Source organism: Mobula birostris, chromosome 12, assembly GCF_030028105.1.
Source record: "Mobula birostris isolate sMobBir1 chromosome 12, sMobBir1.hap1, whole genome shotgun sequence".
In the NCBI taxonomy this organism is placed as follows: Eukaryota; Metazoa; Chordata; class Chondrichthyes; order Myliobatiformes; family Myliobatidae; genus Mobula; species Mobula birostris.
In genome coordinates this window covers 95,862,987-95,879,849 of record NC_092381.1, presented here as the reverse complement: position 1 = coordinate 95,879,849, position 16,863 = coordinate 95,862,987, and the positions used below count along the sequence as shown (strand labels likewise).

Here is a 16,863-nt window from a genome sequence, read left to right as displayed (position 1 = left end):
ATTAGTATGTTGTGTCATGTTCAGGCACAGCTTTCTTGCTTTTGATACTGTTGAGGCTATTTTATAGAAATATATAAAATTATAAGGGGCAAAAGTCAGAAAATTTCCCATGGTAGGGGTATCAAAAACAAAACTATAAATTTAGGTGAGAGAAAGGAGTTTTAAAGGGGATTTGAGGGAGTTTTCTACAGATTTATATCTGCAACTTGCAAAGGAGATGGTGAGAGTTAGACATTTAGATGTTAGTTGCGCATTTACTGCAGAGAATGACGAACAGACAGGCAGAGAAAGGTGGACCCAATGCAGGCAAGTGGAAATTTTATAAACATGCAAAAATGATCAGCATGGGCCAGTAAGCTGTAGAACACAGCAACTTAACAAGTCCTCTGACTCTAAAAGGCAATCAATTAGGGAGGAGTAAACCGCAATACATATTTCACTCGGACTTTTGTATTCAGTGTGGTTGTGCATTTAACTCATGAAAAGTGAGAACTTCTACTTAACGCAGTCACACGGCCTGATGCAGCAGAGATGAAATCTCCTTGTGCCCAGTACATTCGTGGAATTGTATCTTTTGTCAAGTTTACTAAAACTAAAGATCTTCCTTTTACACAATACCATTGTTGAACAGAAGATCTTGCACCCTCCGCAGTTTACAGTGTTTTCGCAGTGTTATATTGGTAGGTTTGGACAAAGCCCTGCATTTTGCAGTCTTTTGGACGGTGGCGTTCACTGTGACAACTGGAAAATGTGCAGTTAAATGTGGAAATGCAGAAGCTGCTCACGGTGTTTTCCTGTTTCTCGAGAGGAAATGATGTTCTGTAGCTTCCTGTAGGCTAATCTTGTAATATAGGTAATGTGTTCAAAAAATAAAATCAGACTGCTGGAAATAGATTGTCAGGCAGTATTGGGGGGGGTGGGGGGGGGGAGAGTGGAGGAGAGAGAAACAAAGCTGGTGTTTCAGGTGGACAACCTTTCAATGGATCCAGGGCCATTGACCTGAGGCATTAACCGTGCTTTTTTTTCACCGATGCTGCAATTAGCCAGCAATTTCTGATTTTATTTATGGTTTATTCTCACTGTAAAATGCCATGAAAATGGTATGCTTTGATGTTTGAGATGTGACTGAGTTTTTCTTTTCAAAGGTGCTTTGAACTATAAATGTTAAGCAACCTCTTGTTTTTCTTTGAAAATCAGTTGTTTTTGAGTTGTGACAATACTTTTGAATTAAAGTTTGTTTTCTCGCTTTTACCTCTATTTTCACCAATCTATGGCATATTTAAAAGTTTACCCTTAAAATGCTGAGTGAGCTTGATGGAAATTATCATTGGATGCCAGGGTCCCTTGAAGCTGAAAGCCCACATCAGAGAAGGGAAGGTCTTCAAGTGGCAGCTGAGTCACAGCCTATAAAAATCTAGTGACCTACAAAGCAAGGTGCAGAGGTCAAGGTGTTCTTTTTTCCTTCAGTTAAGTTGCATAAGGTTTCATATCCTGAACCTGCAGGAATTGATAAATAACTGTCTAGAATTTAAAGTGTTAATGTAAGTTGGCAAGAGGTTTCTAAGGCTGTCAACCTGTTGTGGCAGGGGGCAAATTGCAGCGGATCCAGGTCCTTTCTTATAGATAGGCGTTGATTCTGGCCATGACCACTCTCTCAAAGCGTTTCATCCCAGTAGATGTGAATGTCACTGGGCTCTTGGGCACTGGTATGATTGTTGCCCTTCTGAAGCAGGTGGGAACCTCTATCTGCAGCAGTGGGAGATTGAAGGCATGTTTCTGAACTTGAGAAGTGGGAATATTAACAGCTACTTTGGTTTCTTGATGGCTACAGTTAACCACATGATGTTAACTGGAGATGATGCTTCACTCCCAGTTGAGCTCAATGCCTTTTATGGTCCTGACGAAGGGTCTTGGCCTGAAACGTCGACGGTACCTCTTCCTAGAGATGCTGCCTGGCCTGCTGCGTTTACCAGCAACTTTGAGGTGTGTTGTTCAATGCCTTTTATGGATGCTTTGAAAGGGAGAATAAAAATAGAATCCCTGCAGTTTCCGGTGACCCTGTGAGCTCTGCCTCGTAAACTGACGTCAGCACACCTTTCGTGAGGGTGAACCTTTGCAAAGCATCAGGTCCTGATGGTGTACTTGGAAGGGCACTGAAAACCAGTGCTAACCATCTGTCCGGAGTTTTCAAGGACATCTTCAATCTCCCACAGCTGTGTTTGGAAGCTCTCACTTGCTTCAAAAGGACAACAATCATAACCAGTGCCCAAGAAGAGCAGGGTGATGCTCACATCTATTGTGATGAAGTTGGTCGTGGCCAGAATCAACTCCTGCCTAAGCAAGGACCCAGATCTGCTGAAATTTGCCTTTTGCCACATTAGATCTACAGCGAATGCAATCTCGCTGTACGAGGAGGCATACCGGAGTGAGATAGATTGAGTGGTTGAGTGGTGCTACAATAACCTTGCACTGAATGTCCATAAGACCAGGGAATTGATTGTGGATTTCAGAAATGGTAAGTCAAGGGAGGATGTTCCAGTCCGTATTGAGGGGTTAGCAGAGGAAAGGGTGAGCAGTTTCAAGTTGCTGGGTTAAATAGCAACTTGAATATGGGCCCAACATATTGATGCAATTACAAAGAAGGTACGACAGTGTCTATATTTCATTAGGAGTTTGAGGAGATTCGGTTTGTCATCAAAGACTCACGCATTTCTACAGATGTGTTGTGGAGAGCATTATGACTGGTTGCATCACCATCTGGGATGGAGGAGCCTCCTGCACAGAGCTGGGAAAGCTGCACAAAGTTCTCGACTCAACCAGTCCATCCTGGGCACTGTCCTCCCCAGCATGGAAAAACACCTGCGACAGGCAATGCCTCAAAAAGCTTAAAGTAAATTTATTATCAAGTACATATATGTAAGCATATATGACCCCGAAGTTCATTTTTGGCGGGCATTTGCAATAGAAAGAAACACAATGGAAAAAATGAGACAAACAACCAGTGTGCAAAAGGTAACAAACTGTGCAAATACAAAAAGTAAAAAATAATAGTAATAAATAAATAATAAATATTGAACGAGTTGTAGAGTTACTTCAATCTTTGAACTTTTTTTGAACAGTGGTGTCATCAGTGAATTTATAGATCATGTTTGAGTTGTGCCTCACTGCACAGTTGTGTGTGTAGAGCAGTGGACTAATCAAGCATTCTTGAGTATGTTCCTCCGTATTCTCATAAGACCCTAACAACCTAGTCCCAAAAGGCAGCATTCATCATTAAGGACCCCCATCACCCAGGACATGCTCTCTTATTTCTACCATCAAGGAGGAGGTATAGGAGCCTGAAGACACATATTCAATGTTTCAAGAACAGTTTCTTGCCCTCCGCCATCAGATTTCTAAATGAACAATGAACCCACGTACTATCTCTTTTTTGCTCTCTGTTGCACTACTTAATTTATTTTTTTATATATTTCTTATTGTAACCTTTAGTTTTTTCATTCTTATGCATTGCAGTGTACTGTTGCCAGAAAACAACAAATTTCATGACATATACCGATAATATTAAACCTGATTCTGATTCTGTACTCCAGCAGAAGAGGGCTTCTCATCAACAAATTCTGCTTGAAATGAAATATATTTTCACATTCCTCCTTCGAGCCATGCTGTTGCATTGTCATTTCATTAATTTACTTGGATGTTATTTCAGTATTGTCAGTATTGATTGAACTTTTCTTTCCCCCATCACATTGCTCAGTATTTGTCACTGCACTTGTGGTTTTCCATTGAGTAGTGTGCAACATGATTGTGTGGAACTCTTAATCATATAGCGAATCCTGGTGGTTATGAGCACAGTTACTAAAGCAAGAGGTACGAGTGGCAGAGGAGAAAATGATTGAGCAGCTTGGGACACCTTGAGATATCAGCTCAAATCTGACGCTGGTCACTACAAGTTTGAAGCCACTGTTTGCACCATGAAGTGTTTTGCTCATGGCCTGACTCATTTGGCCAGAATCCAGTATCATGCTGATTAAACTCTTAATCTCAAACATGATGCGTCAGGAAAAAAAAACGTATGGTATTTGGAAGGGTAATGAAGCCTGACATTAAAGCCCAGCTGTTTGAGTGGATCTGATGCACTCCATGCTGTGAATGAAGGTAAAGTGCCTTTGTTCCAGAGTACAGTAACCCTTTTGTGTGGACTTCCTTCAATTCATCTTTATTCACTTCTCCCTTTCTCTTGTGGCGCTCTTAATCCAAGGGTTTTGATTTTCATTGTGATTCTTGTTCTCATCTGAACTGGAAAGGAAGCCCCATTTGATTCACACAACATTTTTGCATCCTCTACCCTTGATGCCTCAATGCTCTCTCTAAGTGTGTTTCAGTTGTATTCAATTGTGAGATGATTCTGCCTCCCTCCCTGTTAGCCACAGGTTTAAAATAGCCCAGGCTCACTCCACATTCAACAGTGAAATCTGGAGAAGAGTTCATAAGCAAAAAAACTTGTCTTTTATCTGATTTGAAATCAATAACAAGTTCAAGATTCTCCAAGTTGCTGACTCACCCTGTTTTAGATCTTGCATGTTTGAGTGACTGGATGAACTTGCACCTGTTCAAGCAAGTTGGAATACTATACGTGTTTATTCTCTCAAAGCTCACCAAATAGTACTGATGAATGTTCTCCTGTGAATTCTAATTGTGCCACCTCCAGATTGGTCTGGAATATAAACTGTGGCCAGCACTTAACACTGTCTCTTCATTAGCAACAACAGGGACAGCCTGTGTGTGGAGCCAGAAGGTACAGGTGAGGTCATAAAAGAATACTTTCATTGGTATTCACAAAAGACAGGGGTTCCCAATCATGGACCCCTACCATTGTCAAAGGAAGTGGATTTGATGACAGAATTTATCTCAGGGAAGATGAGATTGCAGTGCAACTGTCCAGCAGACTTAAAGGTGGATGGATCCCGACAACCAGATGACATTTATCCCAGCTTCTATGGAAGACAAGGAAAGAGACTGCTGGAATTCTGGCTGAGACTTTTAGATCCTCGCTGGCCATTTCACTGAAGGACATCAAGCTCAGAGGCAGAACAGACTCAGCGGGTCAAATAACCTGATTCTGCTCCTATATGTCTTGTGTCTCCTGCTCAGATGTAGTCCCTTTTTCAAGAAGGACAGCTTGGTAATTACCGATCTGTGAACCTATGGAAATACATTCTGAAGGACAGAGTTAACAATTACTTTGAAAGACTGGGTCTGATCAGAGGTCTGCATCAAGACTTGGTCAAGGGCAGATTCAGTCTGACCAACCTGATTGTTTTTTTGAAGCGATAAGTGTATTGTTGAGGGCTGTTCACTAAACATGGTTTGTATGAACTTCGGTAAGGTATAAGGTAAGATCTTACATGGGAGGCTCGTTTACAAGGTTAAGACACATGGAATCCAGGGCAGGTTGGTAAATAAATAAGTTGGTTTGACAATTGTGAACAGAAGATAGACGGTGGGTTTTGTGATTGGATGCCTGTGGCTAGTAATGTTACGTAGGATTGGTGCTGTTGCAGTATATGTGGATGTTGAAAGCACGATCAGTAACTTTGTGGACAACACAAAGGTCAATGATATTGTTATACTGTGGAGTGTTATCTTGGGCTACATGGTGTGCAGTGAAATGAGCTGAGAAATGGCAGATGGAGTTCAGCACATGTACATGTGAGCTGATGCATGTTAAGAGTACTATTGAGGCTATGGCATGGTAGTGTCTCAGGGAGTGTTGAGGGACAGAGGGACATTGGCCAGCAAGTCCACAGATGTTAGTAGAAGGCTGTACAATTGTATCACATGGCTCAGAAGGCTTATGGCACCTGACCTTCATTAGTCAACACAATGAGGACAGTAGCAGGAACGCTGTCCTCCAACTTTTTAAACCAATAGTCAAACATCAGCCGGGGTATTACAAGCAGTTGTAGATGTGGTGCAGGGAAGATTCACGAAGATGTTAATTGAGATGAAGTGTTTCAGTTTTGAGAAGAGACTGATGAAGCAAGGTAGGGTGAAGGACAAATGATTTAGCAGGGATCTGAGGTGCACCTTTTTCACTCAAAGTGGGATACATTGCCTGAGAGAGTAATGAAAACAGTCAGTGACATTATTTAGGTGTCTAAAGTAGAGCGGATTCCGGTTAATTGGGACACATTGGGACCAGTACATTTTGGCCCAATTAAGTGGCTGTCCAAATTAGCCGGTTTCATGGAAATAGTTAAACTGGTATAGCAAAGACAAACTGAAAACCAAATTTTGTATTTAAGTGAAATACAGAATAAATAAAAACACTGCCAATAGTACTACAGTACTATAAAACTGTATTAGTTCCTCATAGATATCAGTGGAGGAATTCATCCAGTGTACACAATGAACAAGGTCAGTGCAGACACCTAGTGCAAATAATGGACTGCCCTCATACAATGCTATCGATGATTACATCCTCCAAATCTTCATTTTCATTGCAAAATTCAGGATAATTGTTGATACCTTCATATTTCCTAACTTGGTCAAGTAGTGAAATAGTTTCATTTTCACTCCTGGTCGTTTCTGGCACCCTCTAGCCTGAATGCTTGAAACTGGAGTGAGCAAAACAGTTCTGAATTGTCTTGGTGTTTAATCCTCGCCAACTATCAGTGACAAAAAACAGAAACACATGCAGCTGACACTTTTGAAACTGTTCACTGAGAGCATGATGTAGTATCTAATGGCCACACAAATGCACACAACTAACGCTGGTTAGAACTGTTTGGACAAAGTCTCCAGTTCCAATTAAGCGCGGAGTGTTCCAAATAAGTGGAGGGAGTCCCAGCAATTTTCTTGATTAGTTTTGGTTGTTTAAGAGTTATCCCAGATAAGTGGCTGTCCTGATTAGCTGATGGCCCAATTAACTGGAATCCATTGTATTTCGAGTACCTACATAAGTATAGAAGGCGATGGGTCAAATACTGGAATATGGGATTAATACCGATGAGTACCCACTGTTCAGCATGGAAGTAGTGGGCAGAGGGGCCTGTTTCAAGTCAAAGTATGACACTATGCCTGTAATTTCATTAGTTTTACAGAAAGGTTGCCAATTTGAATTAATAATATATACTTTTATTTACCATGCTGAACAATGTGAAATGTTCCCAATTTTGTGAATGTAAATAGTTCTCTCATATCTTTTCTCAAAGGTGAATTCTGAGGCTTGACCGCAAGCTTACAACATCAAATGAGATTTAATTGTATGTGGGCCAAGAACTACTGAGGTGCACTGTTAGGGAAGGATTTCTAATCAAAACATGACATTCAAAGGGCAGTTGACTTGACCAGTCCATTTGTAACTTAACTAGTCATGGGAGCTAAACTATCTTGATGTTGGTTCAAAAAGGCTGTGTCTTTGACACCTGTTAGCTGTTGGGGCTCTATCTTTTCTGAGTGAATTGTTCAAGGCTGAGAGAATGATGCTGTGAAAGGTGAGATGAGTTTCCGAAGATAAGAGATTTTTTCATCATGTGTGTGGTTTCACGTACAGGAATGTGACAACAGGTAACTGGCAGGCTTGGGAGGAAGGAGCAAGAGTTGTGAGAATTTGTGTGTGCTGGAATTGAAGTACTGCAAATGGATCTCTATCAAGTATCACAGCTTCATATCAGTATATAATTCTGATGTTAAAAAAAAGCTTTTAATGTGGGTTTTTTTAACACTTAGTATTAAATGTGCGTTTAAAGAGTTGCATCCTGTCTGGGAAATGCTATATTTGGAATTCCCCTTTCTGATAATTAAGACCTTTTGCTAATCATATTTTTCATAGTTCTCTGTCCTTGCGTTTTGGCCTGCAATGGGTTCAGTGATATGTGTTGCCTGAGTATGTTGCTGGCAACTGCCTAATGGAGAAAAATCCATTGCATGTCACCATCTTTCCACTGTTGTGCAGTTTCTTCAAGTCTTCTCACATTTGCATTAGTTTCAGTGACACACTATCAGATTGATGCAAACCTGTGCTGGAAGGTTGAGTAATGTTTTCCTCTGCCATTTAACATTGAGCCTAGTGAATTACATCGTGGTGGTAGGACATAAACGTGCCTTCGGCATGAAGACCTGTCGTGTCTGCATGTGATCTTTCTCCAAAGGCCATCTCTACTGTGGTTTGCCACAAGCTGTATATGCAGATCCCACATCTACTTTCTTGCAGTCATCTGTTTCCTTAAAATTAATACTCAGTGGCCACTTTATTAGGTACACCTGTTTGTTAATGCAAATATCTAATCAGCCAATCATGTGGCAGCAACTCAGTGACTAAAAGCATGCAGACATGGTCAAGAGGTCCTGATGTTGTTCTGACCAAACATCAGAATGGGGAAGAAATGTGATCCAAGTGACTTTGAATGTGGAATGATAATTGGTGCCAGAATGGGTGGTTTGAGTATCTCAGAAACTGCTGATCTCCTCGGATTTTCATGGACAACAGTGTCTAGAACATTCATTGAGAGGCAGTTCTGTGGACAAAAATGAGAGAGGTCAGAGGAGAATAGCTAGACTGGTCCAAGTGACAGGAAGGTGACAGTAACTCAAATAACCACATGTTACAACAGTGGTGTGCAGAAGAGCACAACGTCTCAAATCGTGAGGTGGATGGGCTAAAGCAGCAGAAGACCACGCCCATACATACACTCAGTGGTTAATTTATTGGGTGCATAGGAGGCACCTCATAAAGTGGCCACTATGTGTAGTTTCCATTTGAATGGTTCCTCCTCATCATGCGTATAGATGCTGCCTTGTTAAAGTTTGCAGTCAATCAAGATCTACCCCATTTACTTTTTAGTGATGTGTTGATGTCTTGTTTTATTGGGTTGGGCAGCATAAATAAATCTGAACCTTGACTTGATGCCAACAAGATGTAATTAAATTGTGCTGACACTATTTTTCCCTTCCAATTCTCTGTTCTACCATTAACTCTCCACCTCCCTCCTGTTGAAATCAGGGTGTAATTGGAACAAAGGGTGGTTTTAATGATTGGTGCTTGATGGGGTTATGAGTAATGCTCGAGCTTTTTGGACATGAGTGCCCAAACCAAACCACGTGAAAGAGGCAGGCACCCACTTATTTCACAAGTGCTTACTCATCTACATAGCATTAGGTTTACATGATATTATTGCCACTTTAAACACTGTACCACATTTACCATGGAATTGTAAAAGCCAAAAATCGTTAAATACAAAATGGGGCACTTTGTACCACTACATTAGTAAATCTGCTGAACACATCAATATAACTTTAAAAAGCTAAACAGACCAATGGAAAGCAGTGCATTTGAGAAGTAAGACGACATGCAATAGTGTCAGTGGAATGTGGTTCATCTTTCCTTTGGCCGGGGACAATGCAGTTTTGCTTTCCATACTCTGGTATATTTTGATCCCAGCCACAGGGTGTCTGAGCAGGACAAGAGGGACGAGACAATGATGATTTACTTGGGGAGAAGTCTGCAAGTTTCAGTTAATGGCGAGGGGCAAGGTCTGGCAGCAGATTGCACTTGAGATTATCAGTGGGGTTTTCCATGTGAGTGGATGAGTTTACATTTTAAAGATTAACTTTGTTTGTCACGTGTGCTTTGAAAAGTCTGAACATACACTGGAGTGAATTGTTTGCGTCAAAACAAATCAGTGACGATTGCGCTGGGCTGTCTGCAAGCGTCCCCACACTGCTAGCACCAACATAGCATGTCCAACAACTCACTAACGAAACTATGAGTTTGGAATGTGGGAGGAAATTGGAGTATCTTGTGGAAACCCACACGGCCATGGGGAAGAACATACAAACTCCTTACAGACAGCGGCAGGAATTGAATCCCAATTGGTGATCGCTGCTAGTCTAACAGTATTATGCTAACCACTGTGCTCGTGTGCCACCTAATTGAAGTTGAAGCTTTTAATTTTTTCAAATATGATTTCAAAACATACAAAGAAGACATAATATTGGAATAAAATGTCATTTTGACTTAATTATTTTCTCATCTTCCTCTGTGCCTGACCTAATCTCCCCCCACCACCTCATTTTCCACTCTGGTAAATGCCAAGACATCGGCACATATTGTGCACACACAAGGTCCGAAAAGATAATTCATTGGCTTCTATTTGATTTAGTTTTTTTCTTGTGTTTCTTTTTGTGTTTGAGTGTCAATTTAAGGATAAAAATTGAGTTATTAATTCACAAAGTTTTCAGAAGGAATTGGTGACTAATTTGAGCTCTGAATCTCTCAACTGTCTAGGTGTCGATCTGGATTTGTGGGTGAATACTGCCAGCACCCAGATCCCTGTCAGATTTCAACCTGCCTTAATGGAGGAACGTGTAGAATTTCCTTCACTGAAAGCAAAGTACAAGGGTCATGCAGTTGTGCTTTGGGATTTACTGGTGATCGATGTGATACAATAGTCACCAATGTCTGTCTGAACAAACCTTGCCAAAATCGAGGAACTTGCCGCCTCATCACCCTTGAGAAATATGAATGCAAGTGCCAACGAGGATGGATCGGTAGGTATAGTCTTGTGTTCCAACCTAAGAACCACAAAGATTATATTCCTCACTGCCCTTTGAACAATATATACAAGACATTGTAGAATTAGGCCATTCAGCCCATCAAGTGTGCTCTACCATTCAATCAGAGCAGATTTATTTTCCTTCTCCGTCCCAATCTCTTGCCTTCTTGTAACCTTTGACACCCTGATTAATCATGAACCTATCAACCTCCATATTAAATATACCCAATGACAGCCTCCATAGCACTCTGTGGAAATGAATTCCATAGATTCACCACTCTCTGGCTAAAAAAATTCCTCCTCTTCTCTGTTCTAAAGGGACATGCATTTAATCTGAGGCTGTCTCTTCTGGGGCTAGAATCTCCCGCCACTGGAAACGTCTTTTCCGTGTCCATTCATCTAGACCTTTCAAATTTGCTCTTAAAGACCAAAGCCATGAATTCATTGGGCTGCTAATGTTTGGAGATGATAGGGCAATTGCAGCAAGTGTGCACCCGTGCCTGTATGCATGTGTAACGCTTCTTGACCCTGATCCGCGAGAAAGAAAATAAGCATAAAACTATCAATTCATGTTTAAGTACAGAATTTGTCTTAATGTAAAATATTTGGACCCTTACTGCACCCCAAACGATTATCAGCACATACTGAAATGGACAGTATGAGCAATGGAGGGGAATTGTCCCTGTTTAATGCTGAATTCATCTTGGCTTTCGATCTTTTTTTTCATTTTGCTAATAAAGTGTGTGATGTAGAGTATGATAGGTCTCAGCTAATGAAAAAGGTGAGGTTGATCATAAGACTAATGAGAAATGGAGAGAAAATTGCAGCTTTTTTCTATATTTACTTGAAAGGGCAATTGGATATTCAATTAAATGTTGGTCAATATAATATGACACTGAAATTTATGAATTGAGATGAGCTCACATTCTCGACATTTGGTCAACTGACTGTGTCAAAGGGTAAGGGGTGGAAAATAACCATAATTTTAACTCTGAATTTTCTCTTTTTTTAAACAGGTAAAAACTGCCAACACGTGGACTTCTGTGCTTCACAACCTTGTGCGAATGGTGGCAAGTGCAGTAGTTCAAGAAACAACTACACCTGTACCTGTCCTTCAGGCTACACAGGATTTCAGTGCAAAACTGACATTGACGAATGTAACGCTGGGAATCTGTGCCTGAATGAGGGAGTTTGCCAGAATGAGCCAGGCTCCTATCGCTGCTTATGCAAGCCAGGTTTCACTGGAGTCAACTGTGAGAGTGTGTATGTGCCATGCTCACCATCACCGTGTGTCAATGGAGGCACCTGCCGACCAACCAATGACGACCTGACCTACGAATGCAACTGCCTGCCAGGTCTGAAATTATAGTAGACTAGTTGGCCTTGTGAATATGATCCTTTGTACAATTAAGTCATGGCTGATCTGACCTCAGAACCACTCACCCATTCTATATCCCTCAGTACCTATGTCAAACAAAAATATAACTCAAAAGCTGCAAATGTACCATCATCTATTGCTTTGGGAAGGAGAGCCCAACACAGTTTTAACGTGGAAAGATACTTTAACCCTCGGGTTCGGCCAGCTGCTTTAACCTAGGGGGAGACGGCCTCTGGCCTGGCCAAACTTGAGAAATCTTGTTTGGGTGGATGCTGCATGATGTGTTTTCCTGTTACAAATCAGTACCACAAAATAACAAACAGTACACAATATGCAATTAAATGATTGAGCTTTATAGTTAATTTGACTATAGGGTTAGTAAAGAAAGCAAAAAGAAGGGGCCCATTTTAATGAAACAGTCCAATGCGCACATTGGAACTCACTGTTTTCCCGTCTGTTCGTTCTCCTTTGATTTTCCTCCCAGGTGTCGTCCACTCCTGACCCTATTCCAAGTCCGCTCAGTCCTGCAGTCTACAACTTCCCCATTCTGGCATCATCTCTCTCCATCTTCTGAACCAAGGGCCACGAAATTCCTTCTCTCAGGCACATAAGAAGAACACCTCTCCTCATTGGCCAGCGCACATTCCAAAGCCCCCGTTACCTCCAGTCGTAACCCAAACACTGCAGCTACAGAGAAACCATTACTTCAGCAGTGAACCCTTTCCCTGGGTGTTACAATACTTTCTGGCTTTCCCCAATTTCCTGGGGGTTGGAGTGAAGGAATTGTCAATTTTTCAGATTAAGATATTGCATCTCTTGCACAAGATCCTCATGGGACTGTCCTCGTAAGCCCCCTCCTTTCTTTCTGTACTTCACTGAGTTTATCTACCCAGATCTTGATTTTACAATGTCTCTCCTCACCTAGACCCTTTCTATCCATATCCAGGAAAACTTGCATGTCCTCCACCAGTTTGACAATTTCCAATTCCCAGCCCACTGCCTCATCTTTATTATGGATTTCCAGTCTATATACACCTGCATCCTCCATCAGCAAGGTCTTAAAGCCCTCTACTTTCTGCAGCAAGGATCCAATCAGTTCCTTCCATCAACACTTTCATCCACCTGATTGAACATGTTCTTGTTCTGAATGGCGTCTTTTTTGACTCTGCTCACTTCCTACAAGCCAAGATGGAGCCATTGGATCAAGCTGTGCCCATCTTTTCACTGACTAAGTGGAACAGTCGTTCCAAACTTTCTTGGATACTATTCCACAACCCTCTCTATTATATTGATTGCATCGGTACTGATCACTACACCTTAATGTAACTTGCCAAGTTTATCACCTTTGCTAAATGCTTCCCTTCCTCTTAGTCTCTGTGCCCTTGCTCTTGAGCATCTTCAGACAAAGTTGTTTCTCCATAACTATCCTATCAAATCATTCAATGCACGAAATCCCTGGATCTGATCAGCCTTCAACCTTTTGTTGTTGAGTAGCATGATGTACTGATGCTGAAAGTCAGGAAACCAGGAACTAATGAGCTTCAGTGAGGAGATAAGCACAGTTGAATATCTGAATAGCTGAATATCTCTTCTGGTTGTTTTATTTATTTATTCAGTGCAGAATAGTCCCTTCTGGCCCTTCAAGCCGCGCTGCCCGACAATCTCCTAGCCTAATAGAACAAAGAACAGCACAGTACAGTACAGGCCCTTTGGCCCACAATGTTGTGCCGACCCTTAAACCCTGCCTTCCATATAACCACCTTAAATTCCTCCATATACTTGTTTAGTAGTCTCTTAAATTTCACCAATGTATCTGCCTCCACCACTGACCCAGGCAGTGCATTCCATGCACCAACCACTCTCTGAGTAAAAAACCTTCCTCTAATATCCCCCTTGAACTTCCCACCCCTTACCTTAAGGCCATGTCCTCTTGTATTGAGCAGTGGTGCCTTGGGAAAGAGGCGCTGGCTGTCCACTCTATCTATTCCTCTTAATATCTTGTACACCTCTATCATGTCTCCTCTCATCCTCATCCTCCTCTCCAGAGAGTAAAGCCCTAGCTCCCTTAATCTCTGATCATAATGCATACTCTCTAAACCAGGCAGCATCTTGGAAAATCTCCTCTGTACCCTTTCCAATGCTTCCACATCCTTCCTATAGTGAGGCAACCAGAACTGGACACAGTACTCCAAGTGTGGCCTAACCAGAGTTTTATAGAGCTGCATCATTACATCGTGACTCTTAAACTCTATCCCTCGACTTATGAAAGCTAACACCCCATAAGCTTTCTTAACTACCCTATCTACCTGTGAGGCAACTTTCAGGGATCTGTGGACATGTACCTCCAGATCCCTCTGCTCCTCCACACTTCCAAGTATCCTGCCATTTACTTTGTACGCTGCCTTGGAGTCCTTCCAAAGTCTACCACCTCGCACTTCTCAGGGTTGAACTCCATCTGCCACTTCTCAGCCCACTTCTGCATCCTATCAATGTCTATGTTATAATTATGTGGTTTTTGTCAGTTTTTTTTAGTCTTGGTTTGTCTTGTGTTGCTGTGATATCATTCTGGAGGAACAAGTTGTGTCACTTAATGCATGCATTACTAAATGACAATAAAAGAGGACTGCATGTCCTCATAATCTAATCTAATCTTCGCCCAAGTCCACTCTTATCAAGGTCTATCAATATTCAATTTCAGTGAGATCCCTCTCCACCCCCATTCTTCTAAACTTCAGCAGGTACAAGCCCAGAGCCATTAAACACTTATGTACTGCTCCTGCTTGTCATCAAGCAGGACAGATAAAGGAGAATCAGTTGATGTGGTGTACTTGGAATTCTGGGGGTCTTTGACAAGGTGCCACACGTGAAGCTGCTTAACAAACTACAAGCCCATGGTATTACAGGAAAGATTCCAGCATGGATAAAGCAGTGGCTGATTGACAGGAGGCAAAGAGTGGGAATGAAGGGAGCCTTTTCCGGTTGTCTGCCAGTGACTAGTGGTATTCCACAGGGGTCTGTGTTGGGACCGTTTCTTTTTTACATTATATGTCAATGATTTGGATGATGGAATTGATGGCTTTGTTGCAAAGTTTGCAGATGATAAGAAGATAGTTGGAGCGGCAGGTAGTTTTGAGAAAGTAGAGAGGCTACAGAACGACTTAGATTAGGAGAATGGGCAAAGAAATGGCAGTTGGAATACAGTGTTGGGAAGTGTATGGTCATGCACTTTGGTAGAAGAAATGAAAGGGTTGACTACTTTTAAATGGAGACAAAATACAAAAAAAAACCTGAGGTGCAAAGAGACTTGGGGAGTCCTTGTGCAGGATTCCCTAAAGGTTAATTTGCAGTTTGAGTCTGTGGTGAGGAAGGCAAATTCAATGTTAACATTCATTTCAAGAGGACTAGAGTATAAAAGAAAAGATGTAATGTAAAGACTTCATAAAGCACTGTCAAGGCCTCACTTGGAGTATTGTGAGCAGTTTTGGGCTCCTTATCTTAGAAAGGTTGTGCTGAAACTGAGAGGGTTCAAAGAAGCTTCATGACTCATACACGCAAAAAATTCTATAGATGTACTGTGGAAAGCATTCTGACAGGCTTGATCACTGTCTGGTATGGAGGGCAACAGCACAGGAGCGAAAGGAGCTGAGGAGGGTTGTAAATTTAGTCAGCTCCATCATGGGTACTAGCCGACAACGTACCCAGGACATCTTCAAGGAGCGGTGTGTCAGAAAGGCAGCGTCCATTATTAAGGACCTCCAGCACCCAGGGCATGTTACCATCAGGTAGGAGGTACAGAAGCCTGAGGGCACATGCTCAGCGATTCAGGGACAGCTTCTTCCCCTCTGCCATCTGATTCCTGAATGAACATTGAACCTGTGAACACTACCTCAGTTTTTTTATATTATTTCTGTTTTTTCACAATTTTTAATCTATTCAATATACGTATGCTGCAATTGATTTACTTATTTAGGTAATTATTATTATTTTATTTTTTCTCCTCCTCCTGTATTATGTATTACTTTGAACTGCTGCTGCGAAGTTAACAAATTTCACGATACGTGACAGTGATAATAAAACTGATTCTGAAAATGATTCCAGGAAAGAACGACTTGTCATATGAAGAGTGTTTGATGGCTCTGGGCTTGTATTCAGTAGAATTTAGATGAATGAGGGGTGACCTCATTGAAACGTATCGAATGGTGAAAGGCCTTGATTGAGTGGATGTAGAGAGGATGTTTCCTATGGTGGAAGAGTTTAAGACCAGAGGACACAGACTCAGAATAAAGAGACATCCTTTTGGAATGGAGATGAGGAGGAGTTTCTTTAGCCAGAGAGTAGTGAATCTGTGGAATTCTTTGCCACAGGCAGTTGTGGGGGCCTAGTCTTTATGTATATTTAAGGCAGAGGTTGATAGATTCTTGATTGGTCAGGGCATGAAGGGATACGGGAAGAAGGCAGGAGATTGGGGCTGAGAGGAAAATTGGATCAGCATTGATGAAATGGCACAGCAGACTCAAAGGGCCAAATGGCCTAATTCTACTCCTGTATCTTATGGTCTAATGTCTCTCTGCAATCTTTGACAATCCTCTACACTATCCACAACACCACCAACCTTTGTGTCATCGGCAAACTTGCCAACCCACCCTTCTACCGGCACATCCAGGTCATTAATAAAAATCACGAAAAGTAGAGATCCCAGAACCGATCGTTGTGGGACACCACTGGTTACAACCCTCCAATCCGAATGTACTCCCTTCACCACGACCCTCTGCCTTCTGCAGGCAAGCCAATTCTGAATCCACCTGGTCAAACTTCCCTGGATCCCATGCCTTCTGACTTTCTGAATAAGCCTACCGTGTGGAACCTTGTCAAATGCCTTACTAAAATCCATATAGATCACATCCACTGCACTACCCTCATCTATATGCC

The 16,863-nt window shown here is 41.8% G+C and overlaps 1 protein-coding gene across 1 annotated transcript in view; it reads left to right on the top strand.

Annotated features, from left to right (window-relative positions):
• The window catches only part of LOC140206132 (uncharacterized), a 189,587-nt gene that overhangs the window by 82,887 nt on the left and 89,837 nt on the right, over positions 1 to 16,863 (top strand). Inside the window, exons 3-4 of the mRNA XM_072274341.1 lie at positions 10,289 to 10,551; positions 11,573 to 11,911. Of these exons, the coding sequence (XP_072130442.1) occupies positions 10,289 to 10,551; positions 11,573 to 11,911 (602 nt within the window). The remainder of the gene's footprint in view (positions 1 to 10,288; positions 10,552 to 11,572; positions 11,912 to 16,863) is intronic.